The sequence below is a fragment of the Balaenoptera musculus genome, chromosome 8 (assembly GCF_009873245.2).
Source record: "Balaenoptera musculus isolate JJ_BM4_2016_0621 chromosome 8, mBalMus1.pri.v3, whole genome shotgun sequence".
Classification (NCBI taxonomy): Eukaryota; Metazoa; Chordata; class Mammalia; order Artiodactyla; family Balaenopteridae; genus Balaenoptera; species Balaenoptera musculus.
Window position 1 is genome coordinate 99744622 of NC_045792.1, and position 22352 is coordinate 99766973.

Below are 22352 nucleotides of genomic sequence, written 5' to 3' on the forward strand. Positions count from 1 at the left end.
TTTGCCATCCCAGGGCTGGTGATGATCATAAAAATAACATTAGGGGACACTAATAACATTAGCCACAGTGTCTGGAGCCCTAACCAGGTGCCAGGCATTGCTGGGTACTCAGTATATATTTCAGCAGAGCCTCCCATCTGCTCTATGAATTGGGTTTCACGAAGTCTAAGATGGCATTGATGATAAGGCACACTGTTATTATTTTATGTACCATAAAGGACGAAAATGCTGCCAAAATAAACTCTTGAAGTGCCATCAGTTGTAACGATACATGTCATCACCCCGGTTTCTGAGGTGTTAAAATGTGAAAAAGCAAGAGGGTTAAACAAACACAGCGTTAGCATCTCTATGGAGTTCAGACACCAGGCTATGAATTCCAGCTCTGCCAATTACCAGCTGGGAGGCTTCATCTTGTGAATATGTGGATGCTGATACCAGGCACTCCACAGGGTAGCCGGGAAGTCAGATAATATCCACCAAGGGACGTTGTAAGCCCCATCCCTTACCAGTCAAATGATCATGATAATAACGAGACTGTCAGATTCCCACCTCCTGAGGCAGGTGTGAAGACCAAATCCAATACTAGATGGAAAAGGGAAATACTTGTGTTCTATAGCAGATTATACAGAAGGAAGGGCTAATTCTTTCATTAGCCTTTTATTTAAACCAAAAAAACCTTCCTGGCATTTAATCCATGAGATCCTCCTTATTGTGGGGTGTGGGAAAGACCCAGCCTTGGGCCCCGGTGGGAACACACCCCCAGTTGCAGGCCACTTGTCTGTCTTGTCCAGTTTCTAGCACAAGGCCTGGCCGCAGTAGGTGCTCGGGCACGTGTGCTGAGTGAATGAACAGTGCTTTCTGACAGGTGCCCGGAGCCTGCTCAATCTGTCCGCTTCTGAAATCCCTGCAAGTGGTCAGCCGGTCACTGTGGGTGAGTGTCCCTGGGGATGCAGTTTCTCAGAGGCTCAGGTGCATGCGTGTGTGTGTGTGTGTGTCTGCGGGAGGGGTCTGACGGTTTGTCCCCCATCCCCTCCCTCCAGACAGTGAACTTGACTCCCCCCACCATCCCCGGGGCTCTCTGGCTGCTTTGTGCTCCTCTCACCTCGCCCGCCTCTATCATGTCAGCTCCACAGCTCCCTGAATCCTGATATTTCTTAGACAGAAGTCCTCTCCCCCCTCTCTGTGAGATCCTGTAGGGCAGAGGATAGAGCTGTAGAGAACTGGAGCTGATCCGACACCAGCCAGGGGGTTGGGGACGCCGAGGGCCACAGCCAGTGTATTTATAATGTTCTGGGCACGGGCAGTGCTTTATAGTCATTATTTCCCAACCCTTTAATCTTCCCGGCAGCCCCCTGGGGGAGGTCTTCCCACAACCCTTACACAGAGAAAGAAGCTGGGGCTCAGAGGATGAGGTGATGGCCAGCAGTGTCGACTGGAATTTGCCTTCAAGGCTCTGAACTCTGAATCCACACTTGGTCTGTCCTCCACTTGTGTGTAGCCAACTCCTGGGGCCCAGCCCCCAGCTGTGCCTCTTGCTAGCTGTATAATGTTGGGCAATTCTTAACCTCTCTGAGCCTCAGATCCCTTGACTATAAAACGAGGATGATAATCCTAGTACTTCTCTCCTAGCATTGTTGTGAGTCTCCGGTAAATTAATTTTTATAAAGTACTTACAACAGGGCTTAGTACATAGTAAGCACAGTCTGGGCCTCAGTTATTCTTATTTATTGATTATTTAGTCCAGGTCCCGTGGCAGCCCCGAGATAACCACAGGGGTTGGCCCGGATTCACAGGCTTACCCCTTCCCTTGGTTCCTGGCTCCCTGTCTCAGACCCTCTCCAGAGCTGGGTGGGCGGCTTGGGGAGGGGACAGAGGGGCAGCAAGTCCTGCCAGAGAACCTGGCAATGGCTGAGGGCACGGAGAGGGAATGAAACGCTGGGGACTGTGCAGGCTGGAGGGCGAGCTCCTGCCGGGACCCACACACCCTCGCACGCTCTCAGTTGCTGAGGTCAGGGTGGGAGCCACGCCGCCCTCAGAAGAGCAGAGCGCTTATGGAGAGCCGGTCTCCAAGGAGTACACGCCAGCCCTTGGTTCTGCAGCCCCTCCCTCGGCCCCTGACCCTCTTGGCCCACATTCACGGGTCTCCCCATAGCCCCCCACAGTCCAGTCTCTCCCTTGCACCTGCTTGCTGCTGCTAAATCCAGTTCCTACCCCAGCCCAGTCTGCTCCATTTGCAAACAGAAAGGGAGAGGGGAGAAAATGAGGACTGGTGGGGGGGCGGTAATCTCCCAGGGGGAGCAGACACTGCCACCAGCCAGGGGGTCTGGGTGATCTCATCCCCCCAACCTCCTGCGTTACTGTCACTACCCTTCCTCCAGCTCTGTGGCCGGCGCACCCCAGGCTTTCTGCACTGAGCAGGAGATGGTTCGTGTCTCTGGGATGATGAGGGTTAGGGCCTCATTGCAGCCTCCATCCATTCTCTGCTTTGGGTTCTTTTCAGCAGGGGTGAGGCCAAGAGGGAGGGGAAGGCAAGAGGTCACACCAGGGCTGCAGAGCTGGGAGGTCTGGAATCATGGCCCTCACCCCCGCTCTCAGGGTGCATGTCTGGTAAGAAGGACTCATCTGGGGCAAGGAAAGGAGATCTCGCTCTCCTGATGGTCTGTTCCCTGCCAGCAGATGCTCAGAGCCACCTTCTCTGGGGATCCAGCCTTGGTCTTCCCTGTAGAGAATCAGGTGCCCCTTGGAGGGCCGCATGCCTGTCTATACCTTCATCACAGCAGGCAACTCACTGAATTGGACTGAGTCGGCTTGTCGATCTTCCCGTTAGACAGAGACCCTCAAGGCCTGTGACACTGCCGTCATATTTGTCTCCCCAGGTCTAGTGCCTGGCACACAGTGGGTGCTCAATAATTGTTGAGCAGAGGCAGATCTCCTGGCTTCGTGGCCAGGAGGAAGTTTCATTCAGTCAATTACTCATTCAATATGCATTTCTCAGGCACCTACTATATACCAGGCACCTAAAAGCAGATGGGAAAATTCAAAAAAAAGAAGGGAGGAGGAGGATACGTCCAAAAGGGAAGTGGGTCAGATGCAGAGAAGAAGGAGAGGTGAGAATGGCAAGGAGAAGTCCATGCCCCTTCCTTTTTCTCCCTGATTTGGGGTTCTTGCTTCCAGAATCTTCTGTGACGGTGAAAATGAAGGACTGGGAATCTCGAGAGCTAATGCTCCTCATCCCTTGCATCGTTCTGGGAATTCTCCTTCTTGTCTCACTCAGTTTCATAGCCATCATCCTCTTGAGAATTAAAGGAAAATACGGTAGGTGCAGAGTCCCAGGAGCCACGGGAAAGGCCCAGGTATGAAAAGAAGCAGACCTGAGGCACAGTCCTCCCAGGGGGACATGAGCCATGGGGAACCCCAGCAGGAATGGCAGCGATCCAGCAATGGCCACCCAGCCCTGGCCCCAAGAAGCACCTCCTGATGGGAAGGATTTTCCCAGCATGCCCCCCAGAAGTTGTCCACAGGAGGACCGGATTGTGTGTGTGTGTGTGTGTGTGTGTGTGTGTGTGTGTGTGTGTGTGTTTGAGGGCGTTTGGGGATGGGGGAGGTGAGGAGGGAGGTGTCCCCATGAGAGCAGAACCAGGAAGACTGGAAGGTGCCAAAAATGACTTGTAGAATCTCTGCCTCCCCTTCCTCAGCCCTCCCCGCTATGGTGAACCACCAGCACCTACCCACCACCACCCCAGCGGGGACCACAAGCTATCAAGAGGTTCCCATCACCATCGTCAAGGAAGAAAGTAGGATGTCACCCACCCTGGGGGTGAGGAGGGCGGGGGAGGACAAGAAGGGGATATTTTCCTGAGGGTCAGTACTGCGTAGGTCAAAGCAGTGCCCCAGCTGAAGATGAGACCTGGGCCAGCCCACGAGTGGCTGTGGGACCTTGAGCAGGTTCAGCCTCAGTCTGGGCCTTGATAGGCCGATGACTTTCCAGTGCACTCATTCTAGAACTCTAAGCTTTTGAATTCTGGACCAAAACAGGCCCAGGACATTTTGGACCTTGGTTCTCAAAGGAAAGCTCTGTTCTGCTAATTGGCCAGTAGGTTTGTAACACCATTGCCTCTTCCAATGGTCTGCCCAATCAGCCTCGCTGCAAAGCCCCATCAAGATTTTCCTGGAACATAATTTTATTTCATATTTTCCGAGTCAAAAAAAATGGGATCAGTCATCCATCTTTAATGATACATCAATGCATTACCTCTTGAGAGTCTTGTGAAGAAGTTCGAGTTTAATCACACTGCATTATGAATATATTAAATCGCCTTTATTTGAAAGAGTTCAGTGACACAAAAACCAATACAAAACTCAGCCATATGTTATAAAGGTTCTTAGCACAAAGGATATCCATATATTTGAGACGGGAATATGAACCCAGACCTAGCACAAGAGTAGGCGCAGAGCAGCCACTCACTGAATATTATGGTCTAGAGGTTAAGAGCCACATTGCCTGCTTCTCTAGGCAATGTGAGAATCTCTCTGTGCCTCAGTTTCCCCAGCTATAAAATGGGGGCACTCACCTAGCTACCTCACAGGGTTATTATGAGCATTAACTGAGATAATATTTATAAATGTTGGAATAGTGCCTGGCATGCAGGGACTACTATGTGTTTGTTAAGTAAATAAGTGTTATTTAGCTCCCCGTGTTTGAAATGGATGCGGGGGAGCTTGGAAAACCCAGGCCCGACGGTCTTGTACAAGACGGGCTGCCTGGCACACTCCCTGCCCCTCTGTCTCCGGTCCCCGCTGTCCACGCTCTCTGCCGCCTCCCTCTGCAGCTTTCTGCCCCCGGCCTTGCCATGCTCCCCACTCTGTTCTCTCCCCAGTTCCCAAGCTGCTCATCCAGGTCCAGGCTCCGCCCCCTGAAGACACGAACTCCAGCTCCGACTCAGACTATGAGCACTATGACTTCAGCAGCCAGCCTCCTGTGGCGCTGACCACCTTCTACAGTGAGTGCCTGGGCCCGGACTCCCAAGGGCCCACCTGCCCGCACCAGGGAGAGGGCCCAGCTGGCTGGGGGACCTGCACTAGTTTGCCCCCTCGGTGACCCCTGCATGATGAGAATGGCATCTCCCTCGCTGTGACCGCTGGACTGACTCTCAATGGTCCTGCACTGAAGTTTTCAAAGTGCTTGGTGACCCTGGAGACATCTCAAGCCATTTCCCCTTGGACCACCTTCTCTCCCGTGCCTGTCTGTGGCCGTGCAGGTCTCAAGACCAGTCCCTCGACACTCACCTAACTGTGGCTGCGTCTGTGTGTGATACGAGGCACTCCAGTTCAGATGGCTTCTCGCGTGCTCTCACCCCTTCTGCGTCCCATCCTGCCCCGTCAATCTCACCTCCTCGCCCACCTCCACCATGAGCCCAGCTCGCACTTCTCATCCGGCTTCTCCAGCTCTGCTCTCTGCCTGTTGGGGATATAGAAGGAGGAAAGCCAGTGCTCAGGCAGGGCCCACGCGAGGCCGGGAGGTCAGACGAGAGCAGAGACTCTCACATCTACTGTGAAATCCCTTGGGAGCTCATTGAAACTTCCTGAGCCCCACCCGGGACCTCCTTTATAAGCTAGGATGAGCGTTTGGCTGTGTGTGACACAGACTCCAAATGACATCATCCGGAGAAGTTGGAGGGGGCCCGGGCTCCTTTCTTGCTACTCTGCAGTCCCTAAGACGTTGCCCGGTCCACATGGTCCAGAGTGGCTCACCACCATGTCTGCATTCTAGGCCTTCAGAAGGGGGAAGTTGAGGCGTGCCCTACCCTGTATGGCAGGACGCCAGCCATGCCCACACGGCTCCCATGCACTTTCCACCCATCAGAACTTAAACCCAGCAGCTGCAAGAGAGGCGGGGAGATGAAGCCTCTGTCCTGGGCAGCTGTGTGTCCAGATAAAGCCCAGACGTCTCCTAGTACCGGGGGCGGGGCAGTAGGATGGATACTGGGGACAGCAGCCATCTTTGCCCCACCTGCTGAACCAGGGCCCCTGGGGGGCAGTGTGGATGATTCCACTCCGCGGGGCCATGGTCCAGAATTTGGGAGCCACAGAGATGAGTGTCCTTAGAACCTGAGATTCTGAGTCCAGGCATGTAAGATGCAAGACCGGGGGTCCAAAATCCTGTGACACTGAGACTAAAAGTCAGTAGTAACACATTCAAAAAGCTGACTCCCGGATTCCAGACACTCAAGTTCTTAAGATGCTATGAATCTGCACCGCTCTGATTCTGAAACAGAGGTACCGCAGAGCCCAGGATACAAAGATTCCAGCCCCTCAGCTTCACTCTGGGAAGCCTCCTCAGGGGCAACATCTGGCCTTTTCCTGCCCTGAGCTGCCCAAGCAGAAGAACTCCCCGTATTCCCTTAAGTGGCAGGAGGGACAGCTGGGGCTGGGGAGGTACAGGGCACTAGGGTTTCTGGCCAGAAGCAGCCTGTCCCCAGGCTGGTTTCAGATTGAGGCTCGGGGTCTGCCTGCACTAGGACTTGAGCCTGGGATCTGATGAAAAAGACTAAGCCATCAGGGTTGTCCTCCTGCCCTGTTCAGCCTCCCGAATCCCACAGAGCACCAGCCTCTGCTCCGGGCTCCCCAGACAAGGAGGTGGAGCCTACCCGCCTCCTTCCTCACCGCCATCTCTGCTTGTAGATTCCCAGCGGCACCGCTTCACGGATGAAGAGGTCCAGCAGAACAGGTTCCAGATGCCCCCCTTGGAGGAAGGTGAGTCAGGCTGGGGAGGGACGTGGAGGGTGGTGATTGGGGTACCAGCCCCACCTCCGGACTTAGCAGGTCACTCGCCTTGAGAAGCATCACCGCAACCTCCCTCAACAGGTCCTTCCTGACTTTAACAATTCCCATTGGCAGTAAGTTCTTTCTCAAGTTTAACCTAAAGCCCTCTTGCTGCACTGCATCTTCTTTATCATGATTCTCTCTTTCAGGACCAGGACTCGAAGAGGTGCATGCCTCCCAGGTCCCACCTGCCAACCCTGAACACTGCATTGCAGACCCCCGCTCCAGGGGCCCTCCGCACCACCCAAGGAGCAAGAGTGGCTCCAGCACATCTTCAGGGGAGGAGTACTGTAACAGCCCCAGCAGCAGGCTACCGCCGTGGAACTCTCAAGTGTTTTCTTCAGAGAGGAACCCCCTGCCGGGGCAGCCCCTGAACTTGGAGCTGGCTGGCTCCCAGGCAGCTTTTCCAGGTAAGGCGGGCCCAGGAGGATTGTGTGCCTTCTCCAGCCTCCCATCCTATAGCCGACCTGGCCAGAGGAAGCGTAAAGCTGGGAGCCCTGAGCCAGTCTGAGTTCAGGACTCTAGTCCCAGCTCGGCGGCCACGTGCTGTGTGACCTTGGACAAGTCTCCTCCCCTCTCTGGGCCTTCATTTCCTCAGTTGTCAAGCTAAGGACCTGACTCTACTGAGTCTTGAGGGCCTCCCAGCTCTGGCACTTCGTGAACTAGCCTGGCAGAGGGTGACTGGCTCTGGGGGTTTCCAGCAGGGCCCTCGGCTGATGACAGCTCCAGCACCTCCTCCGGAGAGTGGTACCAGAACTTTCAGCCGCCACCCCAGCTCCCATCTGCTGAGCAGTTCGGATGTCCAGGTGCCAGGGGCAGGGGAGGGGGTTCTGGGAGGGGGCACAGAGAGGGACTGGAGGGTGGATATATGGGGTAGCTCTGGATACATTGGCCCACGGGGGAAAAAAGAGAAGTAACGGGATTTTTTAAAGCAAACAAGAATATGAGGAGGTAGGGAAAATGGATGTAGGTGGGGCAGAGAAAGATTCAAAGAGAACGCCTTGAGAGGAAGTGAGCTCCCCATTAGTGGAGGCATTCAAGCAGAAGCAGCCAGATGGCCCCTTGGGGGAGACGGTGGCAGCAGAGGGGCTCCCGGCACTCGCGGACTATAGCCCTGAACCACACAGACAAGGCTATGCCTTCAGAACTGGCATTCTAGTGAAGGAGGTAGCCATGAGCAAGATTGTAAGGTGGTCTCGCACAGCATCCCGGGGGAGACGAACGTGGACCCAGACCTGCTCAGCTCTGTCCCTGCTCAGCAGGCGCAACGACCGGGCCTCTCACTGACCTGAGTCTCCCGGCCGCACAGGGTCCCTCACTCCCCAGCCTGACTTCTCCTCCAATGAAGACTATGATGACATTGGAGCGGCCTAGCGTGGGCCCGGCGCGGCTCTGCGCTCCCTGTCTCCGGACTCCGGCTCTGCCTGCTCCCCCTGCCCTCCCCCCACCCTCCCCCTCATGCCCCAGGAGCTGAGAGTCCTCCCCTGGAGACGTGAAAGGAACCTCCACACCTAGGATGGCCCAGCCTCCATCCATCAACAGAACCTGCCAGCACAGCCCTCCCCCAGCCCCAGACAGCAGCCCCAAGGAAGAGGTGCTGCCTCTGAAAGGGGCCGAGCTCTCTGCCTCAGGGGTGAACAGGCAGAGTCTAGGCCACTGCTCGGCAGGCCACGTGGAAGGTTTGAACTGGAAGATCCCTGAGGCCCCTTCCGACCCTCATGTGTCTGAGGCTTTGGTTGCCCGAGTCTCTGACAGCTCAGGGCCCAGAGGTGCTCTGCGAGGGGCAGGGAGGCCCCATGTGCAGGGGCCATTGGACGGCTGCTGCTCTGACAGGTGGGTGCTGGGGCTCGGGCTAAGCTCAGGTTGGTACCTGCACCCGGCAGGGAGTCCAGCCGTCCTGGGCACAGCCCAGGATGGCACAGGGAGCAGGACGGCTGCTCCTCGTCGACCACCCGGGGCCTGAGGCCAGCCCTGCCTCTAGAGAGCCGCAGAGCCCACCAGGGACACAGCCCTGATCTGCAGTGACCATTCCTGGACAGCAGTCCTTATTCTGAGCTGCCAAAGGTTTACAAAGACGGTCCCATCCAGCCCCGCCAGAGACCCAGAGTGGGGCTCAGTCCCCGTGGGGCAGAAGCACAGAGATGTCTTCCAGGAGGGGCCCAGAAGCTGCACTAAGCTCCGAGTCCCCATCTGTCTGCTTGGATTGATGGGATCCTCCCCGATGAACACATAAATATCAGTGTCACTCCTAGAGCCGTAACCGTGTCCAAGGCAGCCTCCAGGGAGAGGCCTGAGGGCTCAGGGCCAGCTTCTGGTGTCCTGCTCTGAGTATCCTGAGATTAAACCAACTGCGGAATGAAACTGGGGGTGGAGTGACAAGTCTTTGAACTCACAGAGCCCAGGCTCTGCCTCTGTGTGTGTGTCTGTGTGTGTGTGTCTGTGTGTGTGTGTGTGTGTGTGTGTGTCTGTGTGTGTTGGGTTGGAGGCAGCTCTATCCATCAAGGTGCAAATGCCAGGGTGAATTGGAAATGTATTGAATACTGTGGCCCAGCACCATGAAAAATGCTGGGGATGCAGCAACAAGAAGACACAGGGCCTGCCCTCCTGGAGGTGATGGACAGATGCCTGTGAGTTCAGCACCCCCTTCCTGATCTGCCAATGAGCCCTGGATCAGCGGGGCCAGGGTTGCTGCGCTGAATGCATTTTGACCTGGGCCTCCAAAAGCTTCTGAGGCAGGGGAGGGTGAGTAGATTTTATCTCAGACCTGCCTGGAAAAGGCATTGATCCCAGGTTGCTCAGAGGCTGGGCTTTTAGCCTAGCTGCACCAGCCAATGCCCAGCTCTGCCTGCAGGGAGAAGGCTGGGGGTCAGGTTTCCTCTGAGCCCTCCCAGAGCCAGGGATGGTGGAGAAGGCCACTCAGTGGATCTTGCCCTGAGCGGTTGAGCAGGGCCTGTTTTCCGTTCACCTGTCCCAGAGGTGCAAAGAAAGCTGGCACTCCTCAGGGCAACCGTCACAGGATGTGGTCGCCCTGTGATGGGGCCCCCTCCTCCGGCCCTCTGAACCCTCCTGGGGCTGTGGGGGATTCCTAGGGGAGGAGATAGTGCTGGGGTGGGCGGGGTCAGACTCCCATGGTCTGTGGGATTTGTGGAAAGCCTTTTTTTTCAGACAGCCAGGGTTCAAATCCCGGCTCCACCCTGTCCTGGCTGTGTGGTCTCTGGCAAGTCACTCTACATCTCTGAGCCTTTGGTATAAAGTTTGTCTGTAAAGTGCACACAGCAGTGGGTTAGAAGCTTGGCAATAAGTGTTCCCTCTCATTGGTAGATGAATCAGTAGAGGCAAGAGATCTCCATAAAAGGAGAAAGGGGAGAAGAGAAGACAGCAATTCATGGGGTCTTAGCACATTGGTGCTGGAGGAGGTTTGTCTCACTCTCATTTTACAGAGGAGGACGCTGAGCCCTGGCAGGTGAAAGGACTTGTCCAAGGTCACTCAGAGAGTTAGTAGCCGATTCACAATTTGGCCCTACCCCTCCCCACCTTTGCCCCTTGGGAGTCAGACAGGGAGATGGTGACACCCTCTGAGTTCTCCCTCATTTCTCACCAGAGCCACCTCCCCATCCCTGGGCCCCTCTGTTCCATACACACTGAGAGAAAGTGGGGAGACTCTGAGACATGTCTCCCTTGCTCCCTCCCAGCCCCCAGGCAGCCTGGGACCACCAGGGTCACACATGGCAGGGGACTTTCTGAGGGCTGGCATCCTGAACCGCCAGGTCTCCTGCCAGAGCTATCCTCCTGGGCCTGGTGATGGGAGCTGCTCCCAGGGAAGACCTTTCCCCCACCTCTACGCCTCCAGAGCACTCAGACCATCCCTTACGGAGCCAGGCCCTGAGCTGGGACTGGAGAGGCTGGGGTGAATGACATCGCTGTGACCGGAAGGAACGGAAGCCCGGCAGGGGAGTTACAATCATAAGCGGTGTGCTTACCCTCCACTCTTTAGGGACCTTGCATTATATATGCCTCAATGATCTGGGAGAGGAAACACAAAGATGTTAAATGGATGTGGCAGCTGAACCCCGATTTCAGAAACACTGATATGGGGGAGGGGCTATATCTGAAATGAAGGCGCTCCGGCAATTTTCCGGCTCTGCGAGTGCAGTGAGAGAATGAAGCACAGGGAATGCATGGGGCCCACAAGAGCCCCTGACCCTGCTGGAGGCAGGTCATCCTGGAAGGCTTCCTGAGGAGGTGATGCCTGAGCTGGGTCGTAAAGGATAGGTAGGAGTTAGCTATGGGAGTGGAGAGGGATGGGCATTCCAAGTTGAGGGAATAGCATAAGCAAAGACAGAGCAAGAAACCAGGTGTCTTTCAAGGTAAAGGGTGGTCCAGCCTGAGAAGAGGCTGAGGACAGCCAATTCTCACACCAACTCTATTTCATAGGTGAGAAGACTGAGGCTCAAAGCGGTTAAGTAAAATGTCCAAGTCACACAGCTAAAAAGCAGCAACACTGGGATTTTAATATGTGCCATCTGGCTTCAGAGTCTGAGCGTTAACCATGGCACTTCCAGTGGAAACCCATCCCTGTCCCTGTGCCCACTGGAGCTACACTGCTGGGTACAGAGCCCCAGCCAGCTCTGAGATCTGGAGACAACAGCCTGTCTGTCCACCGACAGCACAGGCAACTTCTGGGCGCTCAGATGCTAAATTCAGGGATGGGATAGCTCACTGCCTGGGCACTCGTATGCGGCCAGGCTCTATGCTGGCCCTGGGGCACGGAGAGGAATGAAACCTGGCCCTTCCCTGCGGGAGACAGATACAAAGACCAGTAACTGCAATATATTCCATGGGAGTGGTGGTGGTGACCATGATGGTGATAATGAGGACAGTGGGTGGCAATTACTATGTGCCAGGCATGTATTATTTCTTATAATCCACAAAAGAGCTCTCTGAGAAGTTAGTATCCTCCCTAATTTATAAATAAGGAAACTGAGGCCCAGAGAGGTTAAGTGACTAGCCAGAGGTCATGCAGCTCGGCAAGTAGTACAACTTTTCTACCTAACTCCAAACCCAATGTGAAACCACCACACTGAACGGTGGGGGCGCATCATGGGCATATTTAAACCACAGGAACTTAAGTGTATCTACTCAGCCACAAAAGAGAAAGAAAAAGAACAACTGAGCCCATCAGTGAACAAACACCCAGGAAGAGAGACGAGAGATGGGAGCCGGGACTCTGTTCCCTCAGACCCTGAGAACCATTCACTGAGTGGGCATCTTACCACACCGGATGGGATCTTGGTTATTAATGATTCACATTTTTCATATGTGATGGGCCTGAAACACAAGCCCATTGCTTCATCTGGCTGCTCTAACTTTGGAGGGAGAAACATCTGGTTGGAGGCAGCACAGGACAGACTCAACTACAGGAGACTTCATAAGGAGCTTGCATTTTCTTTTCCTTCCTTCCTTTCTTCCTTCCTTCCTTCCTTCCTTCCTTCCTTCTTTCATTCCTTTACTTTCCTTCCTTCCTCCCTTTCCTTTCCTTCCTTCCTCCCACCCTTCCTTCCTTCTTTTAAATAGTAAATATATTCACATGCTTCAAAACTCCAAACAACATACAAATGTATATCATTAATATCTCGTTACCCACCCATCTACCCTCTCCCCTCTCTTCCCCCATCCCCAAGTAAACACTTACTTCTCTGATGCAAACACCAGCAAATAGGAATACCTCTTGCTTCTCCCCCACCCATCCTTATACAAAAAAGGGCATTCTATCCACATTCCTAGGCGCCTTGCTTCTTTTCACCTCTCAAGGGATTTTCAAAAGTAATGTTGACCATATTCAAGTTTTGTCCCATATGCTACCCAAGCGCGTAACCTCTGCCTCATTCAGGACTCCAGCACATTGTACAGAGTGCTGTGTGGACAGAGGGGAAGAAGCCACCAACTGCCAGAGTTTGTTGGAGATAGCATGACAAAGAGGGAACAAATGAATAAGCTATTGAAGGATGTATAGGAGTTTGCTGAACAGTTGTGTGGTGCATGTTGGCTGAAGCCTGGGGCTGGGCAGGGAGTGCATAACTGGGAAAGGTCACTGCAGAGCATCTCAGAGGGTCTGTGAAACTTTCCCAGGAGTTTGGTCATTGTTCTAGAGGCACTGGGGAGTCATGAGTAGTTTCTAAGACAGGGAACTGATCTGATGAGATGGATGCTCTAGAAAGATCACTGCTGCAAAGTGGAGGTGGGTTTGAGGAAGGCTACCTGGGAGGTGGCCATGGAGCACTGGTGGCCAGGACTGGAGCATGGGGAAGGAGTCTTAAGATTTGGAGAGTGATCACATACATGGGAGGTGATTTCCCAACACAGCAGCCTCCAGCCACGATGGTAATAGGACAGTGACATTAATAATAGCTTCCATCCCTGAGTACCTACAACGCGTCAGGCACCGTTCTGGGCGTACCACAGGTACTGACTCATTTGTGCTCACAACAGCCCTGGGAGGTATTATTATTATCCCCATTTTATGGTGGAGAAAACTGAGGCTCGGGATGCTTCTGAGTTTTTCCCGTAGCTGCCAGCTCATCACGGTGTGGCCGGGCCCTGCCGCTACTCCACGTGGCCTCCTGAAGTGGTCAGGTCCACACTGAAGGCTCGTTTCTGTGCTTACAAGTCGGAATGCCTAGCTGAGCATCTTACTGCTTCTCAGGCCCACAGTTCATCTGTGTCCTCCAGATCTGGGTCAGCCAGGGATGAGGCCACTAGGAGACTTGGGCAGGATACCCCACTAGGGTCCCCGGCTCCTGTCTGCTCTTTGGGCCGCATTGACGCGGTTCCAAGGCTCTGAGACCACTCCCAGGGGCACAGGCTCAGGCTTCCCAGCCCTGGCTGGGCATCGCCTACTGGTACCTTTTCCACTAGAAACCTCACCTCCGAGGCATATCTGCCGAGCCGCCACTCAGCTCCCCATCCCTCCCTATCACCCCACCTGTGGTTTCCACTTCCGCCCCTCCCTGAGACCCTCTCGGAGGTTCTGGAGACGGGCAGAGGGGACTGGAGCCCCGTGCGGCCACTCGGCATGGACACCTCTTGGCTGTGGCCCCAGGCCCTCGTCCCCACTTCACGAAGATGGGATGGAGTCTCCAAAGTGGGGAGGAGCTGGGGAGACCCATCAAGGAAGGGATGAGTTCAAAGCAGCCTCAGTGGAAAGTTTATCTCCCACCACATCCTTCAGCTGTTTACCAGTTTGACGGGGTTCTGCATCCTGACATGAAAAGAGGCTCACCCCTCACCGCCAGCATCGAGGAAGGACCAAAATAGCAACAGAGGAAGACAAAGAAGAGAGAGACAAAGGGAGAGGAGAGAGAGTGTGTGTAATGAGACAGAGGCGGATAAGAGGAGGCAATGCCGGTCTGAGCAGACAATGGAACAGACAGCAAGGCCCCACCAAGCTGCCTCCCTCCTTTATCTGTGCTTCCCCGAGCCAGGCGCTGTCCCGCATCCCTCACACCTGTGGCCCCACTTAATCCTCACACCCTCCTAGGGCAGTGAGGTATCCTAATTTCCATTGTATTCCAGGTAAGAAAAGTGTAGCCCAGAGAAGTCAAGGAACTAGTTCAAGGTCACCCAGCTGCGACCTGGGAGCCAGATTCTCAGCCAGTCAGCAGGGCTCCACACAGCACGCAGGAAGGGGAACAGAAAAGAAAATGGGAAGGTCAATGCTGGAGAGCAACGGGGATAGGACGGAGGCCGAGGGAGGATCGAGATGCATCCTTTCTTGGGGAAGGATTCTTCCCCGACCCTGCCCCGAGGACCGCAGCCCATCCTGGCTGAAGGCAGGTGCCCCTTCCTGGCTCCCTTTCCCCCGGCCCACACACCCAGCCACCCACAAGTGCAGAAGGAGGGGGAGCTGCCCCCCAGGGCCATGGTTCTGCTGGAGATTCAGCTTCCTTCTGGGGGACTGGTTCCCAAGCACCCTCCCTGCCTGTGGGGTCTCCTGCCCTGCAGGCTGAGCAGAGCTAGGCCCACAGTCTCCCCTCCACCCTCACACGGCGGGCAGAGAAAAATGATCCATGTCCTGCACTCACGAGCACGTTGTCCCCCACGGCCCCCCAGGCCGTGCGTCGCTCTCCCTCTGAATACATGAGCGTCCCACAAATCCCGGTCTCCCCTCTGGGGCGTGGCCACCCCTCCCCTGGGCCTCACTCAGACTCCCTAGCCCCACATGGAGGCCAGTGGAGGTGGCTCTCATCTGAGGATGAGATGCTAAAACACCCAGGGGTCAGTAACCACCACTACCCCAGCTCTTCTGCACAACCTGGACACAGTGACGCCCTTTGTGTCACCCTTGTGACGGTCACTCTCTTCTTCCCCAGCCCCGTGGCCCCTTCTGTGGCAGGCCCTGGCTTCCCAAAGTTTGCTGTGTCCTGCTCTTGCCCTCGTGCACTCGAGTCACCCAGCAGCCCCAAGACATAGGCCCGGCTCCCTGTGGACCACCCGGCTCACGCCCACACTCACCCTCTGGCAAGAGCAACCCATCCCTCGAGAAGGCCCTTGTGGGGTCCAGGGTCACAGAAGACCGTCCTGGCTGTCAGTTCCCAGGCCACCTATCCTGGGGATAGGGCCAGAGATAGGCCAGTCACCCTGCATCTCCGGCTGTGGGGAACCTCCCAGAGCGTAGGGGTGACGGCCACAGCATGGACTCTGGAGCCCTGCCCAGTAAAGATCCTGAGATGCCCCACTTCCAGTTCCAGGAAACTCACCTCTTCTCCTGTCCACACACGAGTCTTCCAGCTGCTTTGTCAGGCTTTCTTCTCCATCCCTGACTTTATGGCCTGTTCTCTGGTGACCTACGCAGCTGGGGTTTGCATGCACCATGGACCCACACGACAGCACACTTTCCTCCCAGCCACTCACCAGCACTCAGGAGAAAGCCCAGCACCCGATCCCTTCCCCCTGAGGGTGAGCTCCCGCGCAGAGTCTGGAACAGCCTTTGTCCCACGCTTTACCCACCATCCTTTACCCAGCGTGCCAGCCCTGACCGCCCCAGAATGAAGCTGATTTAAACCAGTAGTTCTCAAACCTCGGTTTTCTGTGTGTTTACGTGTTTTTCTTTTATCTGTGAACGATTTGTTCTCTTGCTTACTTAATAGTTTTTCTTTAAGTAGAGTCATGTTTTTTAAACTTTATTTATAAAGAAATCTTAGCCATTTTATAAAATATCTAGCATGCACTTTTCAAAAATGCTATTATCACAAAATACAAAGACTCAAGAACTGTTTCAGACTAAAGGAGCAAAAGAGACACAGCAGCTGAATGCAAGCCATGAGCTGGGATTTTTTTTTGCTGTGAAGGACATTACTGAGACAGATGGTGAAATAGGAATGAGGTCTGCAGATTAGATAATAGTATTGTATCAGTGTTAAGTGTACTATAGTTATGTAAGAAAATATTCTTGCTTTTAGGAATTACAACTGAAGTATGAAAGTATTTACGAGTGAAGGGACAGCCTATTTTTAAATGGTTAAAAAAATAATCCATGTGGGGCCGGGGTGGGGGTAGGGGAGAGAGACAGACAGACAGAGAGACAGAGAGTGGGAAAAGCCGTAAAACATTAACTCTAGGGGAATCTGGATGAAGGGCATCCAAGAATTCTCTGTATTATTCTTTCAACTTTTCTCTAAGTATGAAATTGTATTAAAATTTAAAACACATTTAAAGGAAACTTTATTGTTGCTACTTTAAATGGAAAACCAGTATCACTTGCTACAAGTTGAAGGCAATTCTAAAATAAAGCAATGCTCTTACTCTTGCTAGATACATTGGTTTGCTGAATCTGCGCCTAAGGCCCGCCTGTTCTTGGTTACATGTGGGGATGGGCAAGGGTGGGGGTGAGACATTCTCCTTGATGTCAGAGAAAGGCTGGCACAGAGTTTAAAAGAGCATCACTTTCTCACTATCTGATCTGATGGTGTTTGGAGTCCTGTCTCACGGCTACGAGCTCAGCGATGTTCATTTCATGACTTTTTTTTTTTTTTTTAAACATCTTTATTGGAGTATAATTGCTTTACAATGGTGTGTTAGTTTCTGCTTTATAACAAAGTGAATCAGTTATACATATACATATGTTCCCATATCTCTTCCCTCTTGCGTCTCCCTCCCTCCCACCCTCCCTATCCCACCCCTCTAGGTGGTCAAAAAGCACCAAGCTGATCTCCCTGTGCTATGCGGCTGCTTCACACTAGCTATCTATTTTACATTTGGTAGTGTATATATGTCCATGCCACTCTCTCACTTTGTCACAGTTTACCCTTCCCCCTCCCCATATCCTCAAGTCCATTCTCTAGTAGGTCTGTGTCTTTATTCCCGTCTTGCCCCTAGGTTCTTCATGACTTTTTTTTTTTTTTTCCTTAGATTCCATATATATGTGTTAGCATACGGTATTTCTTTTTCTCTGTCATGATATTTTAACGGGCACCCTTGGGGCCAGGCCCATTAGGGAGCCCTGGAACCGAGAGAGGATGGGGTCGCCGCCTTCAGGAGGCTCACAAGCTGGGCAGAGACAGTTACAGGGGAACCTGGCATGGAAGTGTGTCCGGGCAGAGCTCATGTCTTGAATTCCCAACATTCCTGGGCTCCCTGGAGTCCAGAGGTGGCGAGCCAGGGCTAGCAGGTGCCTGGGAGCAGGCACACAGCAGGGGCAGCTCAGGCTGGTAAACACAGGAGAACATCATCAGGGTGAGGGAAGGGAGGTGGCAGGACCCGGTCCACAGTCTATCACACCCAGGAAGACGGAGCCAACTCAGCCTTTAGTGTCTGTGCTGATTGCTCCTGGTCCTCACGCCTGCCCTGCTCCCTGCTCAGGTTACAGGCAAGGCTTCTTCCCATTTTTCTTATGGCATATTTCTTTTTTTTTTTTAATTTATTAATTAATTAATTTATTTATTTTTAATTTTTGGCTGTGTTGGGTCTTCGTTTCTGTGCTAGGGCTTCCTCTAGTTGTGGCAAGCGGGGGCCACTCCTCATCGCGGTGTGCGGGCCTCTCACCATCGCGGCCTCTCTTGTTGCGGAGCACAGGCTCCAGACGCGCAGGGTCAGTAATTGTGGCTCACGGGCCTAGTTGCTCCGCGGCATGTGGGATCTTCCCAGACCAGGGCTCGAACCCGTGTCCCCTGCATTGGCAGGCAGACTCTCAACCGCTGCGCCACCAGGGAAGCCCCGCATGTTTCATTTTTTAAAATTAACTTTTTATTTTAGAATAGTTTAGATTTACAGAAAAATTGCATCGATAGTACAGAGTTCTACACCCCACACTCAGTTTTCCCTCTTATTAACCCCTTACGTTAGCATGCCAAATGTATCACAATTAATGAGCTGATATTGACACATTATTACTAGCTAAAGCCTGCATGCTATTCAGATCTCTTTAATTTTTACCTAATGTCCTTTTTCTGTTCCAGGACCCCATCCAGGGTACCAAATGATATGGAATCAACATGTCTCCTTAGACTCCTCTTGGCTCTCACAGTTTCTCAGACTTTGTTTTTGATAACAATGACAGTTTTGAATACTGGCCAGGTACTTTGTAAAATGACCCTCAATTGTGGTTTTTCGTTTTTCTCATGCTTAGAGTGGGGTTATGGGTTTGGGGGAAGAGGACCACAGAGGTAAAGGGCCGTGTGCCTCCCACTCCATCAATGGTCCATCTGTCATCATGACTGTTATCACTGCTGATATTGACCTTGATCACCTGGCTGAAGCAGTATTTGTCAGATTTCTCCATGTAAAGCTCTTCTTTCCCCCCCTTTCCATACCATCCTCTTTGGCAGGAAGTTTCTATGCACAGCCCACATTTAAGGAATAGGGAGTAATGATTCACCCCCTTGAAGATGAAGTATCTACATAAATTATGTGGAAGTTTTCTGCATGGGAGATTTGTCTGTTTTCCTCTGTTTATTTACTCAATCATTTATTTATGTCAGTGTGGGTTCATGGGTTTTTACTTTGGGCTCTAATCCAACACTGCTTTATTTTGTTGGTCGAAGTTGCCAGCTTTGGCCATTGGGGGCTCTTTCCATTGGCTCCAGGGCCACTTCACTGACCCCAGCATGGTATGTTTCTTTCCCTGTTGAACACTTCCTCACTTTTTGGCTATAAGATGCTCCAGGCGCATCTGGTATAATCCCTGCACCAGTCCTAGAATCAGCCATTTCACCAAGGAGCCCTGGCTCCTCTTGTTGGAGAATAATCTTAGAAACCAAGATATGCACTGGGTACTAGGCGTACTCGTTGCCCCTGGAGCATAGATGTCTCTAGGCCCACGTAGCTGACACAGCAAGGAAATGGATGTGTGTGTACTAACCTGTGTGCATATACAAATCCATAAACCCATCCACCTGCAGCCACCTGTATGCATATTAAGGTAAGCATGAGCTCACACTAATGCCTCCAACTCTAATCCAGTACCACGTGGGTACCCCAGCCTCCTCCTGTTCACCCATAACCTGCCTCTCCAGCAGGAAGAAACCCGGCCCCACCACCCACTATCCATTTACTTTATTGTTCGATTCTATATATTATTTTACTTTCTTATTTTTTCATATTTTCTCCATCAAGATGATAAGTTCATGCTGTACACCTGAAACTTACACAATATTGTAAATCAACTATACTTCAGTAAAAAATTTTTTTAAAGATTATAAGTTCCTCAAGCTTTTTTTTTAGTTCTGTCCTCACTGCCCCACCCCCGACCAATGTCTTTATATATATATATATATATATATATATGTATGTATATACATATATAAAAAATTAATATTTTATGAGTGTCCACTATGGGTCATTTTCTCTGCCCGTCTCTAGGGATGCAAAGATGGGTAGGACATTGTGCTGACTCTCCAGTTGCTCCTGGTGCTAATAAATACTTGTTAAACATTCAGTGAAAGATCTTGGCACCTGCCTGGAATGATGAGACTTACACATCACAAGCAGAGGACCATATAGAGAGGAGAGGCAGGCTGGAATGGCAGTCCCACGCGGGCAGGGATTTTTTTGCCTACTTTGTTCACTGTTGTATTCTTAGTACCCAGAACAGAGTCTGGCAGGTAGTAGCTGCTCAATAAATGTTTGAGGAAGGGAGGGAAGGAGAGAAGGAGGGAGGGAGGGAGGGACGGAGGGAGGGAGGGAGGGGTCACTTCAACTTTTGTCCGAGTGCCTTTCAGGCCCTCTGCACTTGCATTCCTTGTCCACAGACACCTCTAAACATCCCCTCTGGTGCTGAATCTGAATCACCCACATCAGTGGCTGAATGAGCATTGGAGCTACCACTGCCTGCCACCCACCTTCCTAGCATTGTGGGCTTGTGCCGTTCTTTGATACTTTATAAAGCATTACTCTGTCAAGATGAATGGAAAATGGAAACACAAAAGGGCCAGCTGTAGTGAAAAGAGTAGGTCTCACTAATCTAATACATTTAAGGCGAAGTGGAAACCCTCTGGGCCCCCTTGCTCTGGGAAGATCCTTGAAATGGGTCCTGAGCCCCCCTGTTCCCATGGCGTGGTTTCTCCATGTCCTGGGGAGGGGATGGAATGAAGAGGCCCTGCCCAGCTTTTGGCCCTTGGAGAAACTGAACTGGCAGCCTTTACACGGCATCAGAAGGTCTTTGGTTCATCATCTGTTTGAGAAGATGTCTTGCTCATTCCTTTGACGTGCGTTTCTATAAATAGCTTATGCAGCAGTCCGAACATCTGTGTCCCAAAAAGGTTTTTTTTTTAAGTTGTAAAAAGTTGTCACCATCATCCTTCATTTCTGCCCCAATTTAGAACAATGAGAAGACTCCTGCCCCGCCGAGTCCAGCACACCCCGTCACACCCCCTTCAGACCTGCTGGGGCTCCTGAGGGGCCCAGCCCAGCCCCGGGTTGTTCTGGCTTGTCGGTGAGCCCAGGCCCTGCCCAAGGGGCGAGGAGACCACCCACTCAGGCACAGAGCCCTGGGTGGGATGTGAGTGACACTCCTGAATGCCAAGTCCCTCAGTATATTACTTCTTAATGAAGCAAGATGAGAAGATGAAACACAATCAGAAAGCGAGTCCGTGGGGCATGGCACTGGGACTCAACATATTCCGAGAGCAGAGATAAATCATTCCTGTACAACCCAGGGTTTAGAACAAATGTTCCTCCTCATTCATTTGTTTTTGCTTTCATTCCATTGGCAAATCTTTATCCTGTTCCTGCTCCAAAGGCTGTCCTTCCACATGCCCGCGCCATGCAAGCACTTTACCTACAGGATGGCATTTAATCCTAACAGCCCCACGTGACAGCTACTGTTATTATCTCGTTTCTATGGATGGAAAATATTTAGAAGCTTGGGGAACAACCGATGACTAGCAGCAGAATGAATCCAAAAATCCAATCGTGGGGTCCAAGGCCTTGCTCTACCCTCACACCCGCTAGGTTCTCGTGATCGGGCCCCGAGCCAGGGGCTGCAGGCCTTTCCCCTGGACGGCCTCACGCTGGTTAGGGCACCCTCAGCAGGGAAGAGACGACTCAAGGACATTGAATTTTCCTCTGAGGGGAAAACGCCCACATGGAAACCGGAAAGCAGTCTGTGTGCCGTGCGACGAGGTTATCAGTGCCATCTCAGCAGCCAACCCCTCCCCAGGGTCTCGATCAGGGAGATTTAGATCATCTCTGGTCTGAGAGGCTTCCTTGGGTGGGGGGAAGGCTGCCAGACAGGCCTTTGCAGCACCTGCAAGGGCAAAATGAGATGGCCAGCTGGCACCTTGCCCAGGTAAGTCTAGCCCTTCCTTCCAGAAGCCACGAGTAACAGAGCGGTGGGCAGAGCCTCAAACCCACCAGATCACCGGCCCCAGCTTCACTTCTCTTGTCATCAGGAAACACTGGCAAGTTTCCCACTCAGGAAAGGAAGGACAGTCATGAGGCCTCCCACACACACATGTGACCCTCCCACTGGAGGTGGTGCTACCTCAGGAAATGCCTGCAAAGTCCGGGACCATGAGCCCACTTTGGAGATGAGAAAGAAGATGCTTTGGTGACAGGCCCATGGGCCGCACTGTCAGTGCCAGGCTGAGACAGGAGTCCCAGCTCCTGAGTCCAAAACTTCGGATTTTCCTTCTTAAATTCTCAAACCAGCAGCCTGGAACCCAAATTCGACCTACAGATGTGCTTTTTGAGGCCAGCTTGGTGTTTTTAATTTTTTGGAAACGAACTGCCAACATTTAAAAATCATGAGATTTCACATAGGATTCTGGATTTCTGATTTCTTTTGAAAAATCGGAAACTTTTGCCATGCCAGGCCTGGAACTGCAACAGCCAGCTACAATCGGCTGGGACTGCAGCAAGGAGACGTGGCCCTCTGTGATGGGGTAGGGCCACTTGTCACCCAACTTGTCACCCTCTTGGCACTAAGTGCGCCCCCCCCCCCACGATTCCTCATGGCTTCTCCCTCCACAAAAGCCGGTGTGGCCACATTTGACATGTGGGCAAGCAGAGCATGGCTGGTGCCCTGGCCAGAGGAA

The 22352-nt window shown here is 52.6% G+C and overlaps 1 protein-coding gene across 1 annotated transcript in view; it reads left to right on the forward strand.

Annotated features, from left to right (window-relative positions):
• The window catches only part of CD6 (CD6 molecule), a 41283-nt gene extending 33014 nt beyond the window's left edge, over positions 1 to 8269 (forward strand). Inside the window, exons 6-13 of the mRNA XM_036861057.1 lie at positions 866 to 931; positions 3175 to 3315; positions 3696 to 3794; positions 4878 to 5000; positions 6682 to 6753; positions 6972 to 7232; positions 7524 to 7628; positions 8132 to 8269. Of these exons, the coding sequence (XP_036716952.1) occupies positions 866 to 931; positions 3175 to 3315; positions 3696 to 3794; positions 4878 to 5000; positions 6682 to 6753; positions 6972 to 7232; positions 7524 to 7628; positions 8132 to 8196 (932 nt within the window). The 3' untranslated portion in view covers positions 8197 to 8269. The remainder of the gene's footprint in view (positions 1 to 865; positions 932 to 3174; positions 3316 to 3695; positions 3795 to 4877; positions 5001 to 6681; positions 6754 to 6971; positions 7233 to 7523; positions 7629 to 8131) is intronic.
• The last annotated feature ends 14083 nt before the right edge of the window (positions 8270 to 22352 follow it).